This window comes from Zerene cesonia, chromosome 13 (assembly GCF_012273895.1).
Source record: "Zerene cesonia ecotype Mississippi chromosome 13, Zerene_cesonia_1.1, whole genome shotgun sequence".
Classification (NCBI taxonomy): Eukaryota; Metazoa; Arthropoda; class Insecta; order Lepidoptera; family Pieridae; genus Zerene; species Zerene cesonia.
In genome coordinates, this window is record NC_052114.1 from 3418031 (window position 1) to 3437821 (window position 19791).

Sequence of the window (19791 nt, forward strand, 5' to 3'; positions counted from 1 at the left end):
AAATGATTCCCTTGATTAGATGCTAATTGAGAAAATATGAAATCTCTGTGCACGGTTCGGTGAAACGATGTCATATAGGTAGTACACGTACTTGAGTATTAATTTGACTCTCGTCACGCTTGCGTCATGGCCCCTGTTGTAAATTATAAGTATTCAAATGAACATCGATCATCTCAATCAATATTAGTTCTGTTGCTACTTTCAGTTACATAAAACTTTCTCGGTTAGATTGGAAGTGCGTAAGACTCGAGATTTCGCGATCATCAAAAGTCGAAGTGAATTTCCCAGCGCACCTGCGCGGATGATTTACGCCCGCTGCGTTCTTGTGCGTAATTAGCGACAAACTGGGGGGCATTCGAAGAATTTTTCATTTTCTATAATAAATCACTTTTTATTACATACGGGATAAATAATGGCTGTATCGTATTATTTTAGCATGAATTAACTCATCTCGGCACTGTGATTAATCAAAAGTAATATTAATGTTAATTTTTACCGAGATTATCGACGTTTATAACTGGATTATAATCTTGTTAGGAATAGGGTGAAGTTCATTAGGAATGTGCTAGAAAATTACATAAGATACGGTTCTCAATGTATATAAAGTGAGTTAGTTATCTTTGCCAGCAGCGATTTTCGTCATTGTTTGTTGTTTGCGCTGATGAAAACTGATAAAACGTTGTTATGTTACAATGGTTACAATTTTTAAAGATAGTCGTGATATTAGTTCATAATTTATGGTTATTAAAACAAACAAAATTTATTTTAAATCTCAACAGAAACGATATTTCTTACTAAATAAAAATGTATTTTTAGCATTAATAACTTTTTTGTATAAATCCTTAAATAACTTCTATACTTAAAACAAAACATAATCTATATATCTACATACCTTGAATATCTTCTATAGAACTACTACTAAGGCCATAGAATAGCTTAAAAAAATCGTTTTCAGCGATCGATTCCTCGTATGTTTACTCTCGGATTGTTTCAATTCTTTATTTGTTTTATTCTCCATGTTTATCGCCTCCTTTCATGTTTAAATTTATGTTTCCCTTAAAAAAGTATAATAAGGTTAAAAGCTTCCTGCTGAAAGCTTCTCATTGAAGTATTTGACCGCAAAAATTCGGGCAGGCCGGCCGCATGGCAATTAGCAAATTACAATTTTCGATGACCGCGACGCGTGTATCGCCAACCAGCGGGACAACTGGTTTTGTGGGTTATAGCCGGGACCCGGCCACCAGTGAATGGCTTTGCTCTTTCCCGCAAAAATTAACTCAGCATCTGTCTCCTCATTATATCCCCGAGGTCATACCGTACTTGTGCACGATCGATACTCCAGTTTTACTATCGTATTAACGACGTTCGTATGAATATTTATAAATTAATATTATCAACATATAGCTTCCATTAATTCTTTCATGTTTAATTAAAACGATATGTTGGACGTTATTTAAATCGGTAAACGTTTGAACTTCTATCATTTATTTATCTTATGCACAGTAGCTAAACAGGGTGTGGCGTAATGTATGGTTAATATGGTAAATGCAAGTAGAACGTTGTGGCTATTTAGAGGAATACTTCGCCAAAAACATAATTTCTTTCCTTCACTTCATTTTTTTTTAATTTTCTAAAATGTTGTATATCTAGAGAACTAAGGGACTAATATTAATGCACTTATGAATATCCTGATCATATAAACTATTGATAATGTTTAATTAAATTGCAAATATTCTACTTATAATCTTACGTAAAAATTGAAGTTTTACAATAAATTTTGCATATTTATATACAAAAAGTTAAGAGAACTAAGTAATGAAATAAGCCATAACAAAAGGCCCCATTTATGAAACTGAAAGTTGATTTATTTCAATTTTAGCATCCGATATATAATGTCAAATGCACGCGTGCGTAACGAGCCAATTAAAAGTTTAGGGGGACTGGATATTGGCCTCTGCGAATAAGCCATAATCCAGCATGATATACGGCCTGTCTGAAGCTATTTGACGAAGAATGTCTGGCCCGTGTGAATGACCAATCTACGATAAATCAATTTATCTAAACGATCCTAGCCTTACAACTATGCTAAACTATCAAGATCAATTTTCATTTAAAATTGGGTGCTAAGAAGAGTATAGTTGTATGTTGAATGACCGACTTTGAGACTATTGTTGAAACAAAACCATCATTTAGAAAATATGTAATGTATTTTGAGTTTGATTAGTCTCTAAACCAATTTATTTGTTAAAAAAACATACCTAGAATTAAGTGCCTATTTTTCAATCATTAAAAATGTAGGTATCTTTTTATCGTACCATTTCAAAAACGTGTTCTTATCTGTGCCTTTTCACATTTTACAGGTGACATTTTAATATAATTGTGTAGGTAATACTAATTAGACATCATGGGTAATTTTTTTCTAATTCTTCTTCTAAGACAATAAATGCCATGCGTTTTTCTGAAACTAAAGAGTTCCCCGTGCGCTTCACGTTCAACCGTCGCGGTCGCGGCGTGTTGCTTGCAGTGGATCGAGGATGTTAGGTTCCACTAAAAGTAATCCTGCCATTTGTTGTATGATGTGTATGACTCAAATGAAATACATGGAGAATTTAGTTTTATCGGACTCTATCCGCGATCTAAGAAATAAGCATTTACAGTAATTTAGCGCAAATATTTTATCGAATTGCAGCAAATTGAAAGCGCTCGTTAGAGGGCCATTTGTATCAATAGACGCCAGATTAGCGATCGTATCTCTAGCGGTATCGCGACATTTCTCGTCATTTGAAATTTTGCTTTATATCGTATTCAACGAGCAATTCTAATTGCACAAAATTACGTCACTCGCAGGATAAAATGTTTTGCTCGAGCCTGGCCTTGCCCATTTATCTTGAGAAACTGTTTATTATCTATGAATAAATATCAACGGCGTTCTTTTATTGTCGTCCTACACTTATCGTTATTGTGCATTCTAATTACGTTAAGCGCATAAACAAATTACTCAATTATGCATCTAAACGTCTCAGCGCAGATCTTAATCCAGTGTTTGGCACAGATAAACTGTTTTAATTGATTTGCGAACGTTCTAGATAAATAGAAAAAAAACTCCATTGTTTTTTTTTAATAATGTCGACACGTACCTCTTTGAAAATTTTGGGGACTGTGTTACCGGTGTGGCAATATACCAAATGTACCTAAAGCGATGAATCATAACGAAAACGCAATGTTTAGACATGAAAGCATGTAAGATCGTGGTACATTTTGCAAGTTTATATGAGCTTATTTGAAATCTAACCCACTTCTCACTTTATATACGCCGTCTGTTAGTATATCATGTTTTTATGGCTGCCATAAACTGAGATGTTTCCCGATTGATATTGCACTTCAATGTAATGAATATGCATACAGCTTCGTATATCAGAGTTAGGCTTATAAATATACCGTTTTTAACCGACTCGTGTTATTATTTTTATGGAATGGAAACATTGATTTTTTTATTGAATTTGTAATAGTTTTAGGAAAATATCCTAGCTCCTTACGTTGCTAACAATATATTTTAACCTCAGTATTTGTAATTTGTATAAAAACTGTATTAATTAAGGATACTATTTGATTAAAAAACCCGTTTCATCAAAATCAAATTACAACAAATAAATAGTAAATGTCTGTTTTGTATAAGCACAGGAAGCAAACGATAAAAGAGATATGAAGACATGATGCGATTATATATTACTAGGCTGTTTAATTAATTTTTTTCAGTGATTACCACCATATCTGTTAGAAACTACACTTATTATCAATTTTTGTGATATTCGCGCGAATCAACAGGAAAGTATAAATTACAGTTTAAAGCTTGTCTATTAACATGTGTCACGACATGATCGATGCTTTTCGATAATGCTGTTATAGCGAAATTATAATATCGACATGTCTCGAGATATGACAGAATAATACGATGCAAGAGCACTACATTTCTACATTTTATTATTGTGTTTTGCAATTTTTTGCATCTCAATCTCAATATTTATAAAATCACAGAACTCAGGAATATGTTGTCTATTTCTTGTGTGTGTATCTCACTATACACACACACATATTGTCAATTAGTTATCTTTTGTTTTTACGTATTCTTTCTAGCTGAAAAGCTATCTATTTTATAATAGATGTTTAGTATTTTGATGTTTGCGAAAAGTCTTGTTTAACATTTACATTCTCAATTTAAAACGTTAAAATTCTTGAGAAGTCTAGAAAAACGACGGCTTTCTAATTGGTCCATCCGCGACGCTGCAATTACGCACTTTTTAATTATATCCATAATGCGATTTACAATTCCATTGAGCTTTTTATGACTCGCAAGTTTCATTACGCATCGTGCGGATTTATAGGAATAGGTGCATTCTTTACCTACACGGTTCGTTTAGTATTCTAAGAAGTAATCTAATTTGACACGATATTTATTGCCGGCAATTACGTGTTGCGTACTCGTTGCCCGGTGACAGTTACATTAATATTCAACAAGTATGCGACGATCCTTTCATATCCCATTATGTTAGGAGGAATGCCATAAGGTCGCCAATTTGTGGGTCTGGAAAACACGGCGACAGGAATTGCTAATGAAAATTGATAATACTTAGTATAGTATTTTGTCTGTTCGTTAAGTTTGTTGATGGTAGGTTATGGTAGACTATGGTAGATGCTTAAATGGTACCAGGCAGATTTGTGTTAATTTGTGCAACAAACTACATCTCCACAGGATTTTCCTTTGGTCACACAAAAGTGGTTTAATAAATCGTCCTATTTGACCCGCATCAATCTGCTGTGAGACCGCATCTGGTTCCGCTATTAGAGTTCTTTGTTGTCTTGTCTGCGGTTTGCGGTCAGGCCTAGAACTTCACTCTACACGAGCTTTTGCCCCCCGATGATTGTAGGCTATGAAACACTATCCGTATATGTGTTACGTGCTTTGAATAGAATGTAACTGTGTTGTTGGTGATGATTGGACAACTATCTCAATAATTATTTTAATTTGCCTCCAACAATCATAATTAAATAGGTGCCGTAATGGTTCAGGGGTTACAATTTATGCGTTACAGATTCGAGGTGTGTTTTATAAAGAATGCATAATTTATTGCTTATATACTGTAAAGACAGATGCCTGAATGTTGGTTAAAGTGATGACAACATTTGTTTTATTTACAAGCCCGTCGCGACAACGAGATCTTGAAGTGTTTTTTGCTCCGGGATCTTTTATGAAGGTCTAAGAGCTTCTTCAGAGTTAAGGTTCTATATTATATAAATTTTATAGTAGCTCTTTAAAAATATTCAATACAATCACTAAAGTACATATAATAGTTAGCTTAGTGCATTAATCAAATTATATATAAAACTTAACATTTTTCGTTGTATGACATCATTATGATACATATTAAATTTAGTATGTAATTGTCATATTTATTAAATAAAATACAGACAAATAATAATAACAATACTCATAAAACTTAACAAAGCTTTTGAAACCGCGTTATGATGCGATTTTATTATATTATCGGAGTAAGGTTCAGTGGCTTCTAAAATTACAGCTGCCCGGTAATCATATAAACCGATCATCAACAGCTAAAGGAGTAAATAGCGATTAGATTAAAAGACGTTAAAGAATAATGGCTTATCCAACGCCGCGATGGGTTGGCAATACAAGCTCAATATAGCGTACATTAAACGTTTTCGAAATTTACTACTATATTTTTCATTAGTTTATTATCCTACTAATATTATAAATGCGAAAGTTTGTAAGGATGTGTGTGTGTGTTTGTTGCTCTTACACGCAAAAACTGCTAAACCGATTGCAACGAAATTTGGTACGTAGACAGCTGGACAACTGGAATAAAATATAGGCAACTTTTTATCGCGGTATTCCTACGGTCTACGGACTTACGCGGGTGAAACCACGGGGCGCAGCTAGTATTCTAATATGTAACACTGTTTACTTTAAATAATATTTTTGAAAGCGAAGAACACTATACTTCATCGTAAATAGTTAAAGAATAGTCAGCTATAAATAACTCAAATACACAGTTTCTCCTGAGTCTATTGTGAAAACTTTCTCGAATTCGATAGGTCTATTAGGAAAATATACCAACAGTGACAATTTATAGTATGCCATAAAACGTTTTCATATTTAAATGGATGGTATATATACGCAATAATGTAATCGCTTGTTAAATTAAGCCCACGACGTTAGCGTACAAGCGCATAAGATTAGCATTTTTGTCAAAGGCATTTAAGCTACACCTGTACCGTGCCGTCACCGTACTAACTGAATTCCAATTACATAGTGTAATACGCCACACGGCTTACAAACGGATAGACGTAGGGCAAGCATTCAACGAGGTCATTACAAAGTAATAGGAATTTGGCTCGACCAGGATTAGAAATATCGTACGTGACTTCTGAATGCAGAATTGTCATAGGCGTACCTTAAATGTTCGCGTTTTCGCAGCATTACGCTCCTTTATCGATGTGTCGTTAACCATTGTGTCTGTGCCATATCCTGTGAGTTATTCGATATGATAGTCACCCCGGGTTATGTTGTCACGTTCAGTTCCGTAAGTGAGGGCGTCGGATAGGTCACGCTTGTTGATTCTGAAGACGAGCGGTGGGCTTTGAGATCCGCTGAAGCGTAGACATCCTCTATCGTTGTGTCTGTGACCGTAAACAGTGTTCCAGACGTGCTGCGTGCAAACCTGTTTCGGCGCATCATATCGGTCTGGGACATGTTCGTTGTACATTGCTCCCACGTACTACGTTCGTCGCGGAATTCATAATAATTAGTTTAATATTAAAAAAAAAAACAATAATAATTTGGATACTTTTAAAGACAGTTGTACAGTTATTTAAATCGGAACATGAATTTCGATCCTTTAACCAAAAATACCAGAATTCCTTAGTGTAGTTTAGACTCCCTTCCGATACCAATTAATTTAACGGTTTCCAAGAAATGCTACGACCCATTAAATGTGATTATTTCTTGGAATAATTTTGATATCCGTAAATTCGATCCTATTGCTATTACCTACGGCTGGCTTCATTTGATTATGGTAATTTTAAGAGCAAGCATTACAAATTTCGATTTTAGAAAAGCAGCCAGAATCATAATCTAACAGTAAGTGAACCGAGTGACCCATGCTTCTTATATAAATAGGTCTTGCATGTTCGTAAAATCTGAGCCGCCATAAATCCTATAATTATACGGTGTATTAGTCATACCAAATAAATATTTGGGCGTGCAAGACACGTTCACATTTAGCGTGTCGTGATATAAAAGAGTTATCCTTGTACCATCGATACCCTAGACTTGCATCCTATTCTTTATTTAATACGTGGGTTGACATTTTCGGGTCGCACTTTAGTCATTGATTTAGATCTGTGTTTCCGCGTTTGTTTCGCCATAAAACTTTCACAAATTTCGGCAACGATTCGTGCCTGAAACTTGAATGTAATCTAAGGTCGGTATGCAGTGGCAGGATGAAGCGGTAATTCGATACGGGATGTTAATCTGAATGCATTACTTTCGCGTATCGTCATTCGGCTGGGCATTGTATAGACACGATTCCTAGAAACCGTCGTGTCAGACCTGATGACGACGCGTGCATACTGCCAGGTGCGTTCACGATCCTAATGTCGCTCGCCTACACAAATGCATTTCACCGCCGTTATATCCCGCACTCGATATGCGAAAATAAACATTATCGTTGACACTGCAATAAGTCTAGACTAAATGTTTAGTCTTGCTGATGATTGTTAAATGGTCGAATTGCGACCAAGCCAAATGTTTTTATGTACTAGCGTAGTCAATTCAATCATTGGAATGAGATGTTTTACCACGGTAAAAAATTAGCTTTATGTCACTCCTTAGCCTCATATATTAACATAGCTCCGTTGCGACCTGAAAGAAAGAAAAAAATCACACAACACATTTCTAGTATTAGTTAGGATTTACGATATAGTTTATTGTTAAAAAAAATAACAAATGCAGTTATTGTTAACTAACTTATTATTTAAGAACTAGCTTTCCGCCCGCGGCTTCGCTCGCGTAGTGCAAGGAAAAAATAGACAGGCATCGCTCCCGTTTCCGTGGAATTTCCAGGATGAAAATTATCCTATGTCCTTTTGTCGGGTCTCCAACTATCTAAATACCAAATTTCAACAAAATCGATTCAGCCGTTCTTGAGTTATAAATAGTGTAACTAACACGACTTTCTATACATATATATATATATATAGATAAATCACACTTATCCGTCAATCACGCTGAAACTACTGAACGGATTTTGGGATTTTGATGAAATTTGGTATACAGACAGGGTATGAACTGACTTAGGTGATAGGATACTTTTTATCTCGATTAAATGCTCCCTTGGGATAACTAAATCATTTGTAAATGTTCTAATTCCATGCGGGCAAAGCCGCAGGTAGAAGCTAGTAAAACATAATTTTATTGTTCAATCACGCAATACACAATATACAATAAAATTAAAACTTAGTTGAAAATTTTAATTCAAAAGTAATATTTCTGAAAGCTTAAGTAAACTTATAGTAGTTAAAAAAAATAGTCTAGTTTACTTGGACCGTTTTGTAAAAGCAAGTATCTAGTGCAGGCGGTTGCGGTTCCAGGAACTATAAAACTGACTAGACTCGAGAATTATAGTTTGTTTAAAATTACTACAAAATACAAGAGCAGTAATTTCGAGTGAGCCATCGACGTTTCCATTATGCGTCGAAATTATCGCGTAAATTACAGTCACTGGCGGGGACGTGATGTTCCGTCGGTAACAAAAGTGCAATAGTAAATTGTAATGCGGACAGCATGTGTCCGTTGGACATGATCTGAGTTTGCAACCGACTTATTCCTTTATAGGGGACTCGTACTGCAAAAGCTTACGAGTTATGATTCAGCGATAATGAAAATTGACGAATCGATTGATAGGTAAATTCAGGTTGCGTTTAAAATTCATTTTTGTGTAATTTATGTATACAGATAATTTTACTAAAGGATCGCATTGTTATTTTACGATCCAAATCAAATACATTAAATTATTACTGTAATTTTTTAAAGAGTTTATAAAACACATTTAAGGAAAGTTGACTGACATTACCACTAGAAACGACTTGATAAACGATTTGTGATACGTTTAGGACAGATTAAAGTAATTCTTTAGGATTATTTCGAGGCGGTTCCGTTAGCTTTTATAACGTATCGGACAAATGTCAAAGGAAGATAAACCAAATTAATTTTACAGTCTTCTACTTGGAACATTTCCAACGGACGAGTGATTGTCCTAGGCGTGTTTATGAATCTCGCTTGTTCGTTGATAAGGTTTTCAGTGTTCGTCATATGCTTTTCGATAACATGTAGGTTTAGTTTATCCACACCTCGTTATTGCTGTATCTTGCACCGCACGCAACGACTCTTAGAAAACGCGAACGCATACAACGCTCGCTGTTATTTCCCTCTTGTTAAATGCTCCCAGAATTGAATGCTAGATCGTGACGAATGAAAGCGTATACTGAGAAAACAATGCCGACAGCGGACTTGTCTGTTTCGGATGGGACAAGAAAAGTCGAAAGCGACATCCCGCGGTGATTTTGACCACATGCTCTGACAACCCGTTAGGCGCACGGGTGGCAATGTTTCTCAAACGCCTTACCATTGTTTGCCCTCATTACCGTATACACAAATACGAGACACTTTCAAATCGATACAATCGGTAATGAATTCATACTCAATTTTATGGTAATGTATCAATTTACTTTTTAAGAACACGTTGATGGTGTGCAGGTATAACCAGAATTGTAATGAAATACACGCGACAAGCTATTTTTTTGGCGTGGGTTTTGATACCGACGCGTCCGCTCAAATTGATACACGCCGACAATTTATTTATTCATTTATAGACGTTTATTGATGAATTTGTATGTAAAAATATGTGCGGCGCCCGTTATTTACTTTATTGAATTGCGTTTTTACGAATATATGGTCTGTACTGTGACATGACGATAATAAATAAACTAACTGTAGTTTTATGTTTTTTTTCGAATTGAGTTTATCTAAAATGTTTTTCCTAAATTTTATAATAGTAATCAAAAAAAAGTAAAGTTTTTTTTCCGCTACCAAGTGGCCTAATTTGTCTGTAAATAAATTAATTTTATTATGCAGTATTTGAAAATATTTAATTATCATTCTTCAATCATGCTTGCCTGATGTATACATAAGTTTTTAATGAAATTTTTAATTTCACATATTATTCAAACTTATATCTATAGCATTTTATGTAGGTATGCATGTTAAATAATCTTATTTTAGGATGTAAACACAATGTTGCTTCACGTGTAAAAATGGAGAACTTCAGTTTAACGGGAACAGCTTCCGTCCAAATCGTTTTAAATATTTCAGTTAAATAGAATATTACAATACTTTTTAAAACTGCTATTGTAAAGCTAAGATGTGATTAAGAGATTAATGACGATCTTATTGTAGTAGTCGAGCATGCTTCGGCACGAATTGCATTGAAGCTCGCACCGGGGAAGTACCACACCCCCACATAAAACCGGCGTGAAATAATAGCAATATCATGCTATTGTTTTTCGTACGGTGAGTGGGGGAGCCGGACCCTTACCCTTCCCAGTGCTTTCCTTCATTCCTCTCATCAATCCTTTCCTAATCCCTTCCCAATTAAAGTCAGCAATCCATTTGTAGAGGCGAAAGGTCTGCAATTGACCTTACGCCTCTCCAAATGTTCATGGGCGGTGGTAGCGCTTACCATCAGGCGACCCACCAGCTCCATTGCCGACCATGACATAAAAAAGGTAAGTATGAACACACCCTAGTGTTCGTGAGTGGGAGCATCTCATAAGCCTTAAAATACCGTAAGAAATTATACAGTCCGTGTTCTTTCTTCAAAGGAATAATGCTTAGAAAAGATGCAAGTTATTAACCTTTACTCCGTTTACATTATTCTTGAACAGTTAGCGCGGTGAGGTGTTTGCATACCGAGTGACAATGAGTGAAAAGGCGAAGGACAATCGTGCCTCCGCAGCTCGCATGCAAATGTGATGAGGCATGCTCTAGCTAGAAGTATGAACAATGTAGTGTGCGGCCGAGACGATTAAACAACCACCGCATAACTCGTACGCTTCAAGCCTATCTTTCTTATAAACACTTAGATCTATGAACTTTCTTCTTGTTTGTATGGACAAGTCCTTGTTCCAGTTCTATGTCTAATTTCGAATTTGAAATAAATTGGCTAAACAAACTTTGCTATCTGTATGCAGTTGAGCATGAGAACAAATAAACAAGCTGTATATATTTAAAAAGGCATTACGTCACGTTTAAGACTGTTAAAGATATTTTATATGTTTAAAATCTTCTAAATGGTAGTATAAACAGCATCTGTAATGCTTATTATGTGTACGGCGATGTTATCAAATCTTATAAAATCCATTAAATGTTCATATACACTGTATATTTTGATAGCGTAATTACATAAATCAATTATGATTGCATTAGACAACACGACATGTGTGGTCTCATTAAAAATGTACGGACGAGTCCAGAAACGGAGTAGCCACTAAAATGTGACACCTTACGTGTTATTCAAATTAGCTTCAAATTTCAACTCGCATCCCGAAAGTGTCGACACAGAAGAAAGGTGATTTATTGTTATTTCTTGGATGAAATTGTATCTTGTTCCGGCGCGTTCAGAGCGGCACGTGCGGTGGATATTCAAATCGTTTAAACCGCGGGAATCAATCTTCCCGCTTGCGACGTTATCTGCAATCAGAGCCCACATGGAATAACGAGGAGACTATTCTACGATCACTCAGCATGTCGTGATCCCGAGTGAAATATATGCAATTAATCGTTATTTAATTAGACGATACTCGTATGCGTTCGGACCACGTGATTGGCGATGTCTCGGTTAATCGCTTTGGGCCATTCTCTATTGTTGTCGTAATGAATCTTGTTCATTGTCTTGTAATGTAACTGTTCATTTGAAAAGTTCTTATAGGACAGGAAACGAGAGCAAAGATATTCGTAGCAGGTTTTTTGTTGTATGGAGCAAAGCAAAGTCACACTTTTACCAAGGTCACGCATTGAACATTTTCGATGTAAAGCAATTAATTAGTGACATCTAGCTTTAAGGATAATTGTTTTACATTTACCGCGAATTAATTTGAATATATCAATATTCATATTTATTCTTAACTGGATACGTAGGTTTTTAATCCTTCAGTATATACGTACGTTTTAATAAAAATAGTTTTGAAAAGACTCGCTGGTGCGATTTTAAATTATTTTTTACGCCTAACGCGGTTTGAATATCATATTTATTAGCATATAACTTATGCAATTGTCTTTATTTAACAACAAACGATGCTACAACTTCAGAGCGCTATTATGATATTCACAGTCGTTCGTCAAAATACACACCCACGTCAATATTCAGACGATAATGATCTTGAAATTCACGTAGGCTGTGTTTATTAGTTAATAGGTCTGTCTGTATTGTAGACCGCTCTGTCTTGGCTGCACTAATGAAAGTTTATATGGTGTAAAATTACCCATTCATCACTGATTCTCGTTTTTATACATTGTGTGTATTTTGAACGAAAATATAGAATAACCATTAACATAATTCAATTTATTTATACCAATGATATTATCTGTAAACAACTTTTCGACCAGCTCCCGTGGTTATTACGTGGTCCAATAAAATAAATAATCTAGATCGGTCGAAGAACAGAAGGCAAATGAACTACTTGCTTGCATAGTTTATTCACCCATCAAACATAAATTCATCTTTTCTACACTCCACCGAGGGAATTTGAAACAAAATTTTCAGTTATACGCTAAAACTAAATAAGAATAGATTTCTTCAAAAACTTTGATAAGCCAGATGATCTGAAGAAAATTGAGACTGAAGTCCCATAACTTATTCAAATAATACGTAGTAACGAAGTACTCGCAAATCTTAACAAGATGTCAATAAACAGCGAGCATATTCACATGATGCAGTCGTTCAAAAGCTTATGTAATGTTGCGTAACATCGGGTTATTTCAACGACTACGCATCTCTTGTAGTTCGTATTGACAATTGTTATTTTTAAAGTTTCACTTTTCTTCCCATTCCGTTCGTCTATACTCGTTGATAAGTTCCATTGTTGGTGAACTTTCTTAAAAGCTACAAAGCACGTCATTAATATGTATCTACCTATATTTGGATTATAATATTTCCTTTCAGAATATTGTCATAATAATAACACAGTTATAGTTAAAAACGTTTGTAAATGTAGCAGCGATGTTTCTAAATAAAAGTTTGTAGGCAGTTTTAAAAATATGTTAAATTAGCATTTAATTGGAATGAGCAGTATGTATATTTTGATATAACATAGATGGTTACAACACGCAACATCCATTAATTGAATCCCTATTTGCCTACAAGTGAAACCAAGTTAGGTAATTTGTTACTCAATCGTATCTTTGTAATGATTAAAATGCCCTGGATTTAAGTCAATCCGTTAGTGTTTGATGCTTCGAATGGCTTCCGAGTTGAGAAATAAAAGAATATTGCAATATTCGTTTGTATCGAAAGCTCTCTATATTTATTGTGTAAGTTTAACATCAACCTGTAGTCCCATAATTGATAATGTACGTTTTTGGTATAAAAATAATAATATTCAGTATAAGGATATGTTCTTGACCCCTATTTTAATAGAGTCACGATTATAAGCGATGTTGAAATAAAATATTCGTATACCTTATCCGGTTTATGATCGATAAATCGTCACCAAAGTTTTCGAATTGTGGTGGTCTGTTAAATATCCATAAATCTAACATTTGAAAAACCATTTTGCCAATTGTCAATTTATAAATGTTTACCCGCAGGGTTATCACTTGTCTCATCTTTAATATATCACACCCACTTTATGAACAATAAATTGTTTAAAAGGAAATATATTCTATCCGTTTGGAGGACGCTGTGTCAGCATTTATTTCTATGGGGGTACAGCCAAGAGGGTTGTCAGCGCTCTGTGTTATACTTACTAATAACTTGCAATATGTTTATTAAGTTAAGCTTTTCTTTGTTTGTTTGAACGCACTAATGTCGGGAACTATTTGGCAATTTCGAAAATTCCTTCACCGTTCTATAGAGTATATATTTACTTCGGGCGAACCCAGAGTGGAAGGTTAGTAAAAAGCGATATCAGTGAAATGACGCAAACAAACTAATACGTATTTACACAGGTGTTAATAAAATAACAAATTTAGTTACACACCCACCTATATAATGAATGACCCACACCTATATACCTTTAAGACTTTTAAATGTATGCAAGCGCCATGATTTATTTATCGCAACAATGACCGTATCTCTCAATCTACGTTTATGGTTTCATCCCATTGTACTCTGATATGCCATTGCAGTTAACACTACATTTACTGTGAATTACAATAAGAATCAAGTTTCGTTTTTTTTTTTCAGGCAGAGCTTGTGGATATGAGGGCAGATTTAGTGCAGGCCCGCGCAGGCTCAGCTGGTAATCTCTATTCTACTTTGTAAATAGCTATTAATCTAGTGGCTCGTGTGTCTATTATCTGATCAGATTGCATCGCTACTCAATAATTGGAACAAATAACTGATCCTAAATGCGAGATTAGTTTGTGGTTACGGTTTTTCGCTTTACTTATTACATTAGTGTATAATGAAGTGTATTTGTTAGCGTGCTTTTGGAAAGTGTACGAAATGGTTTGGCCTTTTAAGTTTAGATTCGTTGTCGTTTATTGCTCTCAATGCTGCCAAAGCTTTATGTAATTACATGTGTGTTATTATTTTATTACTACTCTGACCTAGATATAAGCAATTTCGCGGTATAATCAAAGCAAATTAGTCGAATACTCGTGATTTATTTCGCAATGAAATTAGTACAGTTGAAAATGTCTTGATTACAAGCTAAAACTTTATATATAAAAAAAATCTTGTTTCACTTGGCTTCGTTAAAATTATACTCATTATTATATCGGTTATATTATGCTATAATAAATATGTGACATAAAATAACAGATGCAAAGATTTAATCGGTAGATCTTTTTATAATAATTATTTCAATAAAATTTATAGAAGGCGTCATTGTAGTAGAAATTTTGCATTACAAACACATATAAAAGTTTGCTTGTACTGTTTTATCCTACACTAAATGATCATCAGAAGTACATGCAATTTTAATTTTAGTTTTACGACATAAGGGGCAATAACGTATTCCAAAGTTCGTGATAAATACCTGCATGTTTTCCCAAATATTACATTCATGTCTATGGAGATAAAAACAATAGCTACAGTACTCGCCAAACTATATGGCCGCTCCGAACCTAGACGCATTACTCTGCGCAGAACACGCAATCAGGTATCAGCGGGTTGTGGAGGCGATATGCAGAGTGGCCATAGAGATTGACGAGTACTGTACTATAATATACAAATTCATTTATATATTAGATATATTTTTTATAATTTTCATCTAGGAGGTTGTCAAGAGAGCGGCGACATGGCGGGCAACGTGCCGGAAGCGGCGCGGGCGCGGGCGGAGGCCGCTCAGCTTGCGCGAGAGAACGCCACCCTTAGAGAGACTGTACTCGCCTTACACTCTGAACTCTTTGGTGCTAGGTTAGCTTATTTATTATGCTTTATGGAAATGCACAATATCACGATATTTTCATTATGTAAACGTTATAAATGGATACAAATGAGGCTGTTTAAATGTTAGCTGTTTACGTATATAATTTGTCAAGTGAATGTCCATCAATGTATTCAGGAGAACCTCTGTTGTTTTCGGTAACGTCGGTTAAATTAGACACCAAAATGATACTATATTGAGTGTGCGAGTGATCAGTTGTATATAAATAAATAAATAAATGAATAAATAAATAAATGAATAAATAAATAAATAAATAATATGGTTTTCAGATTAGCTACGAAATACTTAGATAAAGAACTGGCTGGTCGGATTCAGCAGTTGCAGCTGCTGGGCAGCGATATGCGCGCTGAGCTTCGGGACTCACTTTGGGCACAGGTAGCTACAAATATTTGATAGAAATCTCTCTTAGATACTTTGTACCATTGCCTTCTTTCTTGTTCTTTTCTAGTAGTGATTATTTGTGAACACAGCACAGTTGACAATAATCTACTGGAACAAATTAATGTTTCATCTATGTGTGCGTATATAGTGATAAGTGAAGTGTATCTATGTAAATTGTAAAGCACGTACGCGTGTGTGTGTGGTGTTCGAGGTGGAGGCGGAGATCCTGCTGCAGCGGCACAAGACGCTGGTGCGCGTGTGCCGCGGCACGTCCCCGCGGCCGGCGCGGCCCGCGTCCCCGCAGCGCGCGCGCCCGCGCACCGTGCGCGTGCGCCGCTCGCCGCACCTCGGCCTCGGCATCTCCGTCACGGTGCGTATTATTAACAGCTTTTATATTATATTACTAGCTTTTTGCCCCGGCTTCGCCCGTGGTACATATATAGCCTATGGCCTTCCTCAATATGTGGGCTATCTAACACTGAAATAATATTTCAAATCGGATCAGCAGTTCCTGAGATTAGCACGTTCAAACCAACAAACAAACAAACAAACTCTTCAACTTTATAATATTAAAGTATAGATTCGCCATTAGATCTACAAGAAAAATTAAAAGAATTTTTCTCTTCTGTAACATAAAATTTCACGTGTAAATTTAGTGTAAACACTAGTTTAGTGTTTTACTCGAAATGTAAGAATTAAGAACCGATGGCTTGATAACTTTATAAAAAAAAATCCGTTCAAACTTTTCGTTCAAATGTTTTTATATTTGAGATTACATATTTCGATGGGGTTTTGAAATAAATAAAAAAACATTTCTCTATGATCTCATATGCGCATTTGTAGACAAAGAAAAACGTCAAAAATGTTTTGAAATTTTCGGAAACAAGATACAACTGTAGGCCGCCCGACCTGTCATCGTTTTACTAAAACAATATCACTGAAACACCGCTTTCCAAGTGGACTCGAAAATAGAAATAAAATTGAGGACAATGCTATTTTATATTATCTTTGTAAATGACAAATACACACATTGTGTGAATTTTTCATGACCCTATGACATCTTCTTCGGCTATTTCAATACACAATTAAAGTAAAGAAATTGACGCCCCGATAATATTATTGTGGTATTTCACTTCATTATCTATCCTACTTTCATTAAATACTACCATAAAATGTACTCAAACTTACAATTTCAATATAACATGAACAAATTATATTATCTCACAGGGTGGTCGTGAACACGGTGTGCCGATCCTCATATCGGAGCTGGAAGCGGGTGGGCCGGCCGCGCTCACCGGCCAGTTGTATGTCGGCGACGCTATACTCGCCATCAACGACGTTGACCTCACGCAGGTGTGCTAAGAACCTGATTATGGTCCTTCGAGACGAAATGACGTCAAATAATTTCTTCATTAACAATTCTTAATTAACATTTCGTTATACGGATATCTGGACTGTACATATAATTAAGCCCCTGTAGGGATTAAATTTCATGGCAATTTGATTCATTAAAACATGCATGATTATGATAGTCGTTAAAAAGTTATGGTGTTTTGTTAAAATTAAATAATTTCGTTCATATTAATTAAAGGCATGTCACAAAGAGGCTGTCCAAGCGTTGCAGAGTGTGAAAGGCGATTGCGCACTGTGCGTGCAGTACATCGCCACTGACGACGACGACAGACTCTCTGAAGACAATTACAGGTACCAATCTGATTTTGTTTCATTGAGTGTATGTTTTACATTTGCTTACTTTTAAGTAATTTTGCATGTATATAATACAATACATACAACAAAAAAGACGTAATAAGACAAATTATTTTTAAAATCTGCGTATCGACAATTGAAATTGAACTCCTTGATTGTTACTCCATAATCACGAAGTTAATATTTTTTAACCATTTGATACATAATTATTCATATAAAAATGTTTTTATATCGAGTACTTTTCTAAATATGCATATAATTTATTTAATTTAATGTAATATTGCAGGTTTCCGCTGTATCCCGATGATGGCGAGGATTATTGTGAGGAGAGAGACGGGTCGGGCGTCACCCCCACCGCGCCCAGAACTCCGGAGTATAACAACCGGTGAGATTTATTGAGAGGTTGAATTCACCCAATAAAGTTGATTCAATAAGCATCATTTATTGTTTATGATTATTTAGTAATACCAGCCTGCTTTATGCGACGATTGTTTCCGCTAATTCGATTAAGCAGATTAAAAGATAAAGAGAAATAAATAAAAAATAAAACACAAATCAAATTGTAAACTATGAGCTTCATATAAAGTTATCAGGAGAATATATAACACACTAGTACAATTAGTAGTTTGTCTATAAGGTTATAATTTAAAATGTAGCCTTTCCATTTTTAAATCTGATTCTCTCTCCTTGCTTAAATTCATCTGACGTTTCGACGTAAAATTTAATTAAACACAGTAAATATTTTACAAGAATAAACTATAAATAGTAATCACAAATGCATTATTTTTTCAGATGCGATTCAGAGGATCGTTCGTGCAGCGAGAGCGAGTCCCGCTACGACGTGTTCCACAAGCGCGCATCCCCCCGCCCCGCCCTCCCCCCCGCCAACTACACCTACCCCCCACACCCCACACACCCCCAACACCTCCCACACCCTCCACACCCCGCACCATACCCGGACTACAATAATATCAACAACAATTTGAATATATTGGACATGGATGACGATTCGATCAAGATTGAAGCCAGATTGGAGGTGAGTTTATTTGTTAAGTAGTCACATTACATCAGTTTGTTTGGATATACGTAATAATTTATCCTGTCTGTAGTATTTTCTTAATAATTTTTGTACCTAAGTCTATCTAATCTCTAGCGTTATATAGCGTGGTAACATAGCTATTCAATTATATCTGGATGTTCTAATAACGTTATGATTATGCGATCCGTACCTTCTCTAGTATCTTCTTGGTACTCTAGTATCTTCTTGGTACCTGCCACCTGCACCGTTTCAGATGGTGAAGCTAGACGAAGCGGAGGTGGATAATGCCGGCGGGTACCCGTCCCCCGCACGTGCCCCCGTGGCACCAACACTAAGTGTTCCTGCGCCAAGTGCGGGTACACTTCCAAGTGTCCCCATTCCAACCGTCCCCGTACCGATAGTCCCCGCTCCCGTGGTCCCCGCGTCGCCGCGGCAGAACTCGTCGCCTCGTTCAACGCCCGTGCATCTGGCAAGAACTACGCTGAAAAAGAAGCGGAAAGCGCAAGTAAGTTAGACTTTAAATTGCAAGGGTCCTGAGGGTCGTATATAACATGCAAGTGGTCTATAATAATTAGCACGTAAATAAGTATATCATATAAAAGGTGTAAGCGATAAGGCATAGTCTATTGCAAATGGAGAAAACAAAATATTCTAAATCATATCGATACAATTATCTAAATGAAGTGATACTGTGTAAATGGATACACTAAATAAATATTATAAATGATATCTTTTCGTTTGATAAAACCTGTGTTGGAAGATGAAGATACGATCCGATCAGATACGAACACAAGGAAGGGAACATATTATTTTCACATATTATTTCATCGACAATCTCGATTTATTCAGGACTGGCGCACGCGCGGCGCGTACAGTGCGGTCTCGATCGACGGCGTGTCGTCGGACGAGCCGGCGGGCGG

General features: G+C 35.8%; 1 protein-coding gene across 1 annotated transcript in view; it reads left to right on the forward strand.

Moving 5' to 3' along the window:
- Nucleotides 1-19789, forward strand: part of LOC119831260 (Golgi-associated PDZ and coiled-coil motif-containing protein-like) — a gene marked incomplete at its 3' end in the record, with an annotated part of 41022 nt that extends 21233 nt beyond the window's left edge. Inside the window, exons 3-12 of the mRNA XM_038354554.1 lie at nt 14538-14592; nt 15572-15713; nt 16014-16119; nt 16337-16495; nt 17353-17478; nt 17717-17829; nt 18119-18217; nt 18625-18868; nt 19125-19376; nt 19721-19789. Coding sequence (XP_038210482.1) covers nt 14538-14592; nt 15572-15713; nt 16014-16119; nt 16337-16495; nt 17353-17478; nt 17717-17829; nt 18119-18217; nt 18625-18868; nt 19125-19376; nt 19721-19789 — 1365 coding nt within the window. The remainder of the gene's footprint in view (nt 1-14537; nt 14593-15571; nt 15714-16013; nt 16120-16336; nt 16496-17352; nt 17479-17716; nt 17830-18118; nt 18218-18624; nt 18869-19124; nt 19377-19720) is intronic.
- Between the last annotated feature and the right edge of the window lie 2 nt (nt 19790-19791).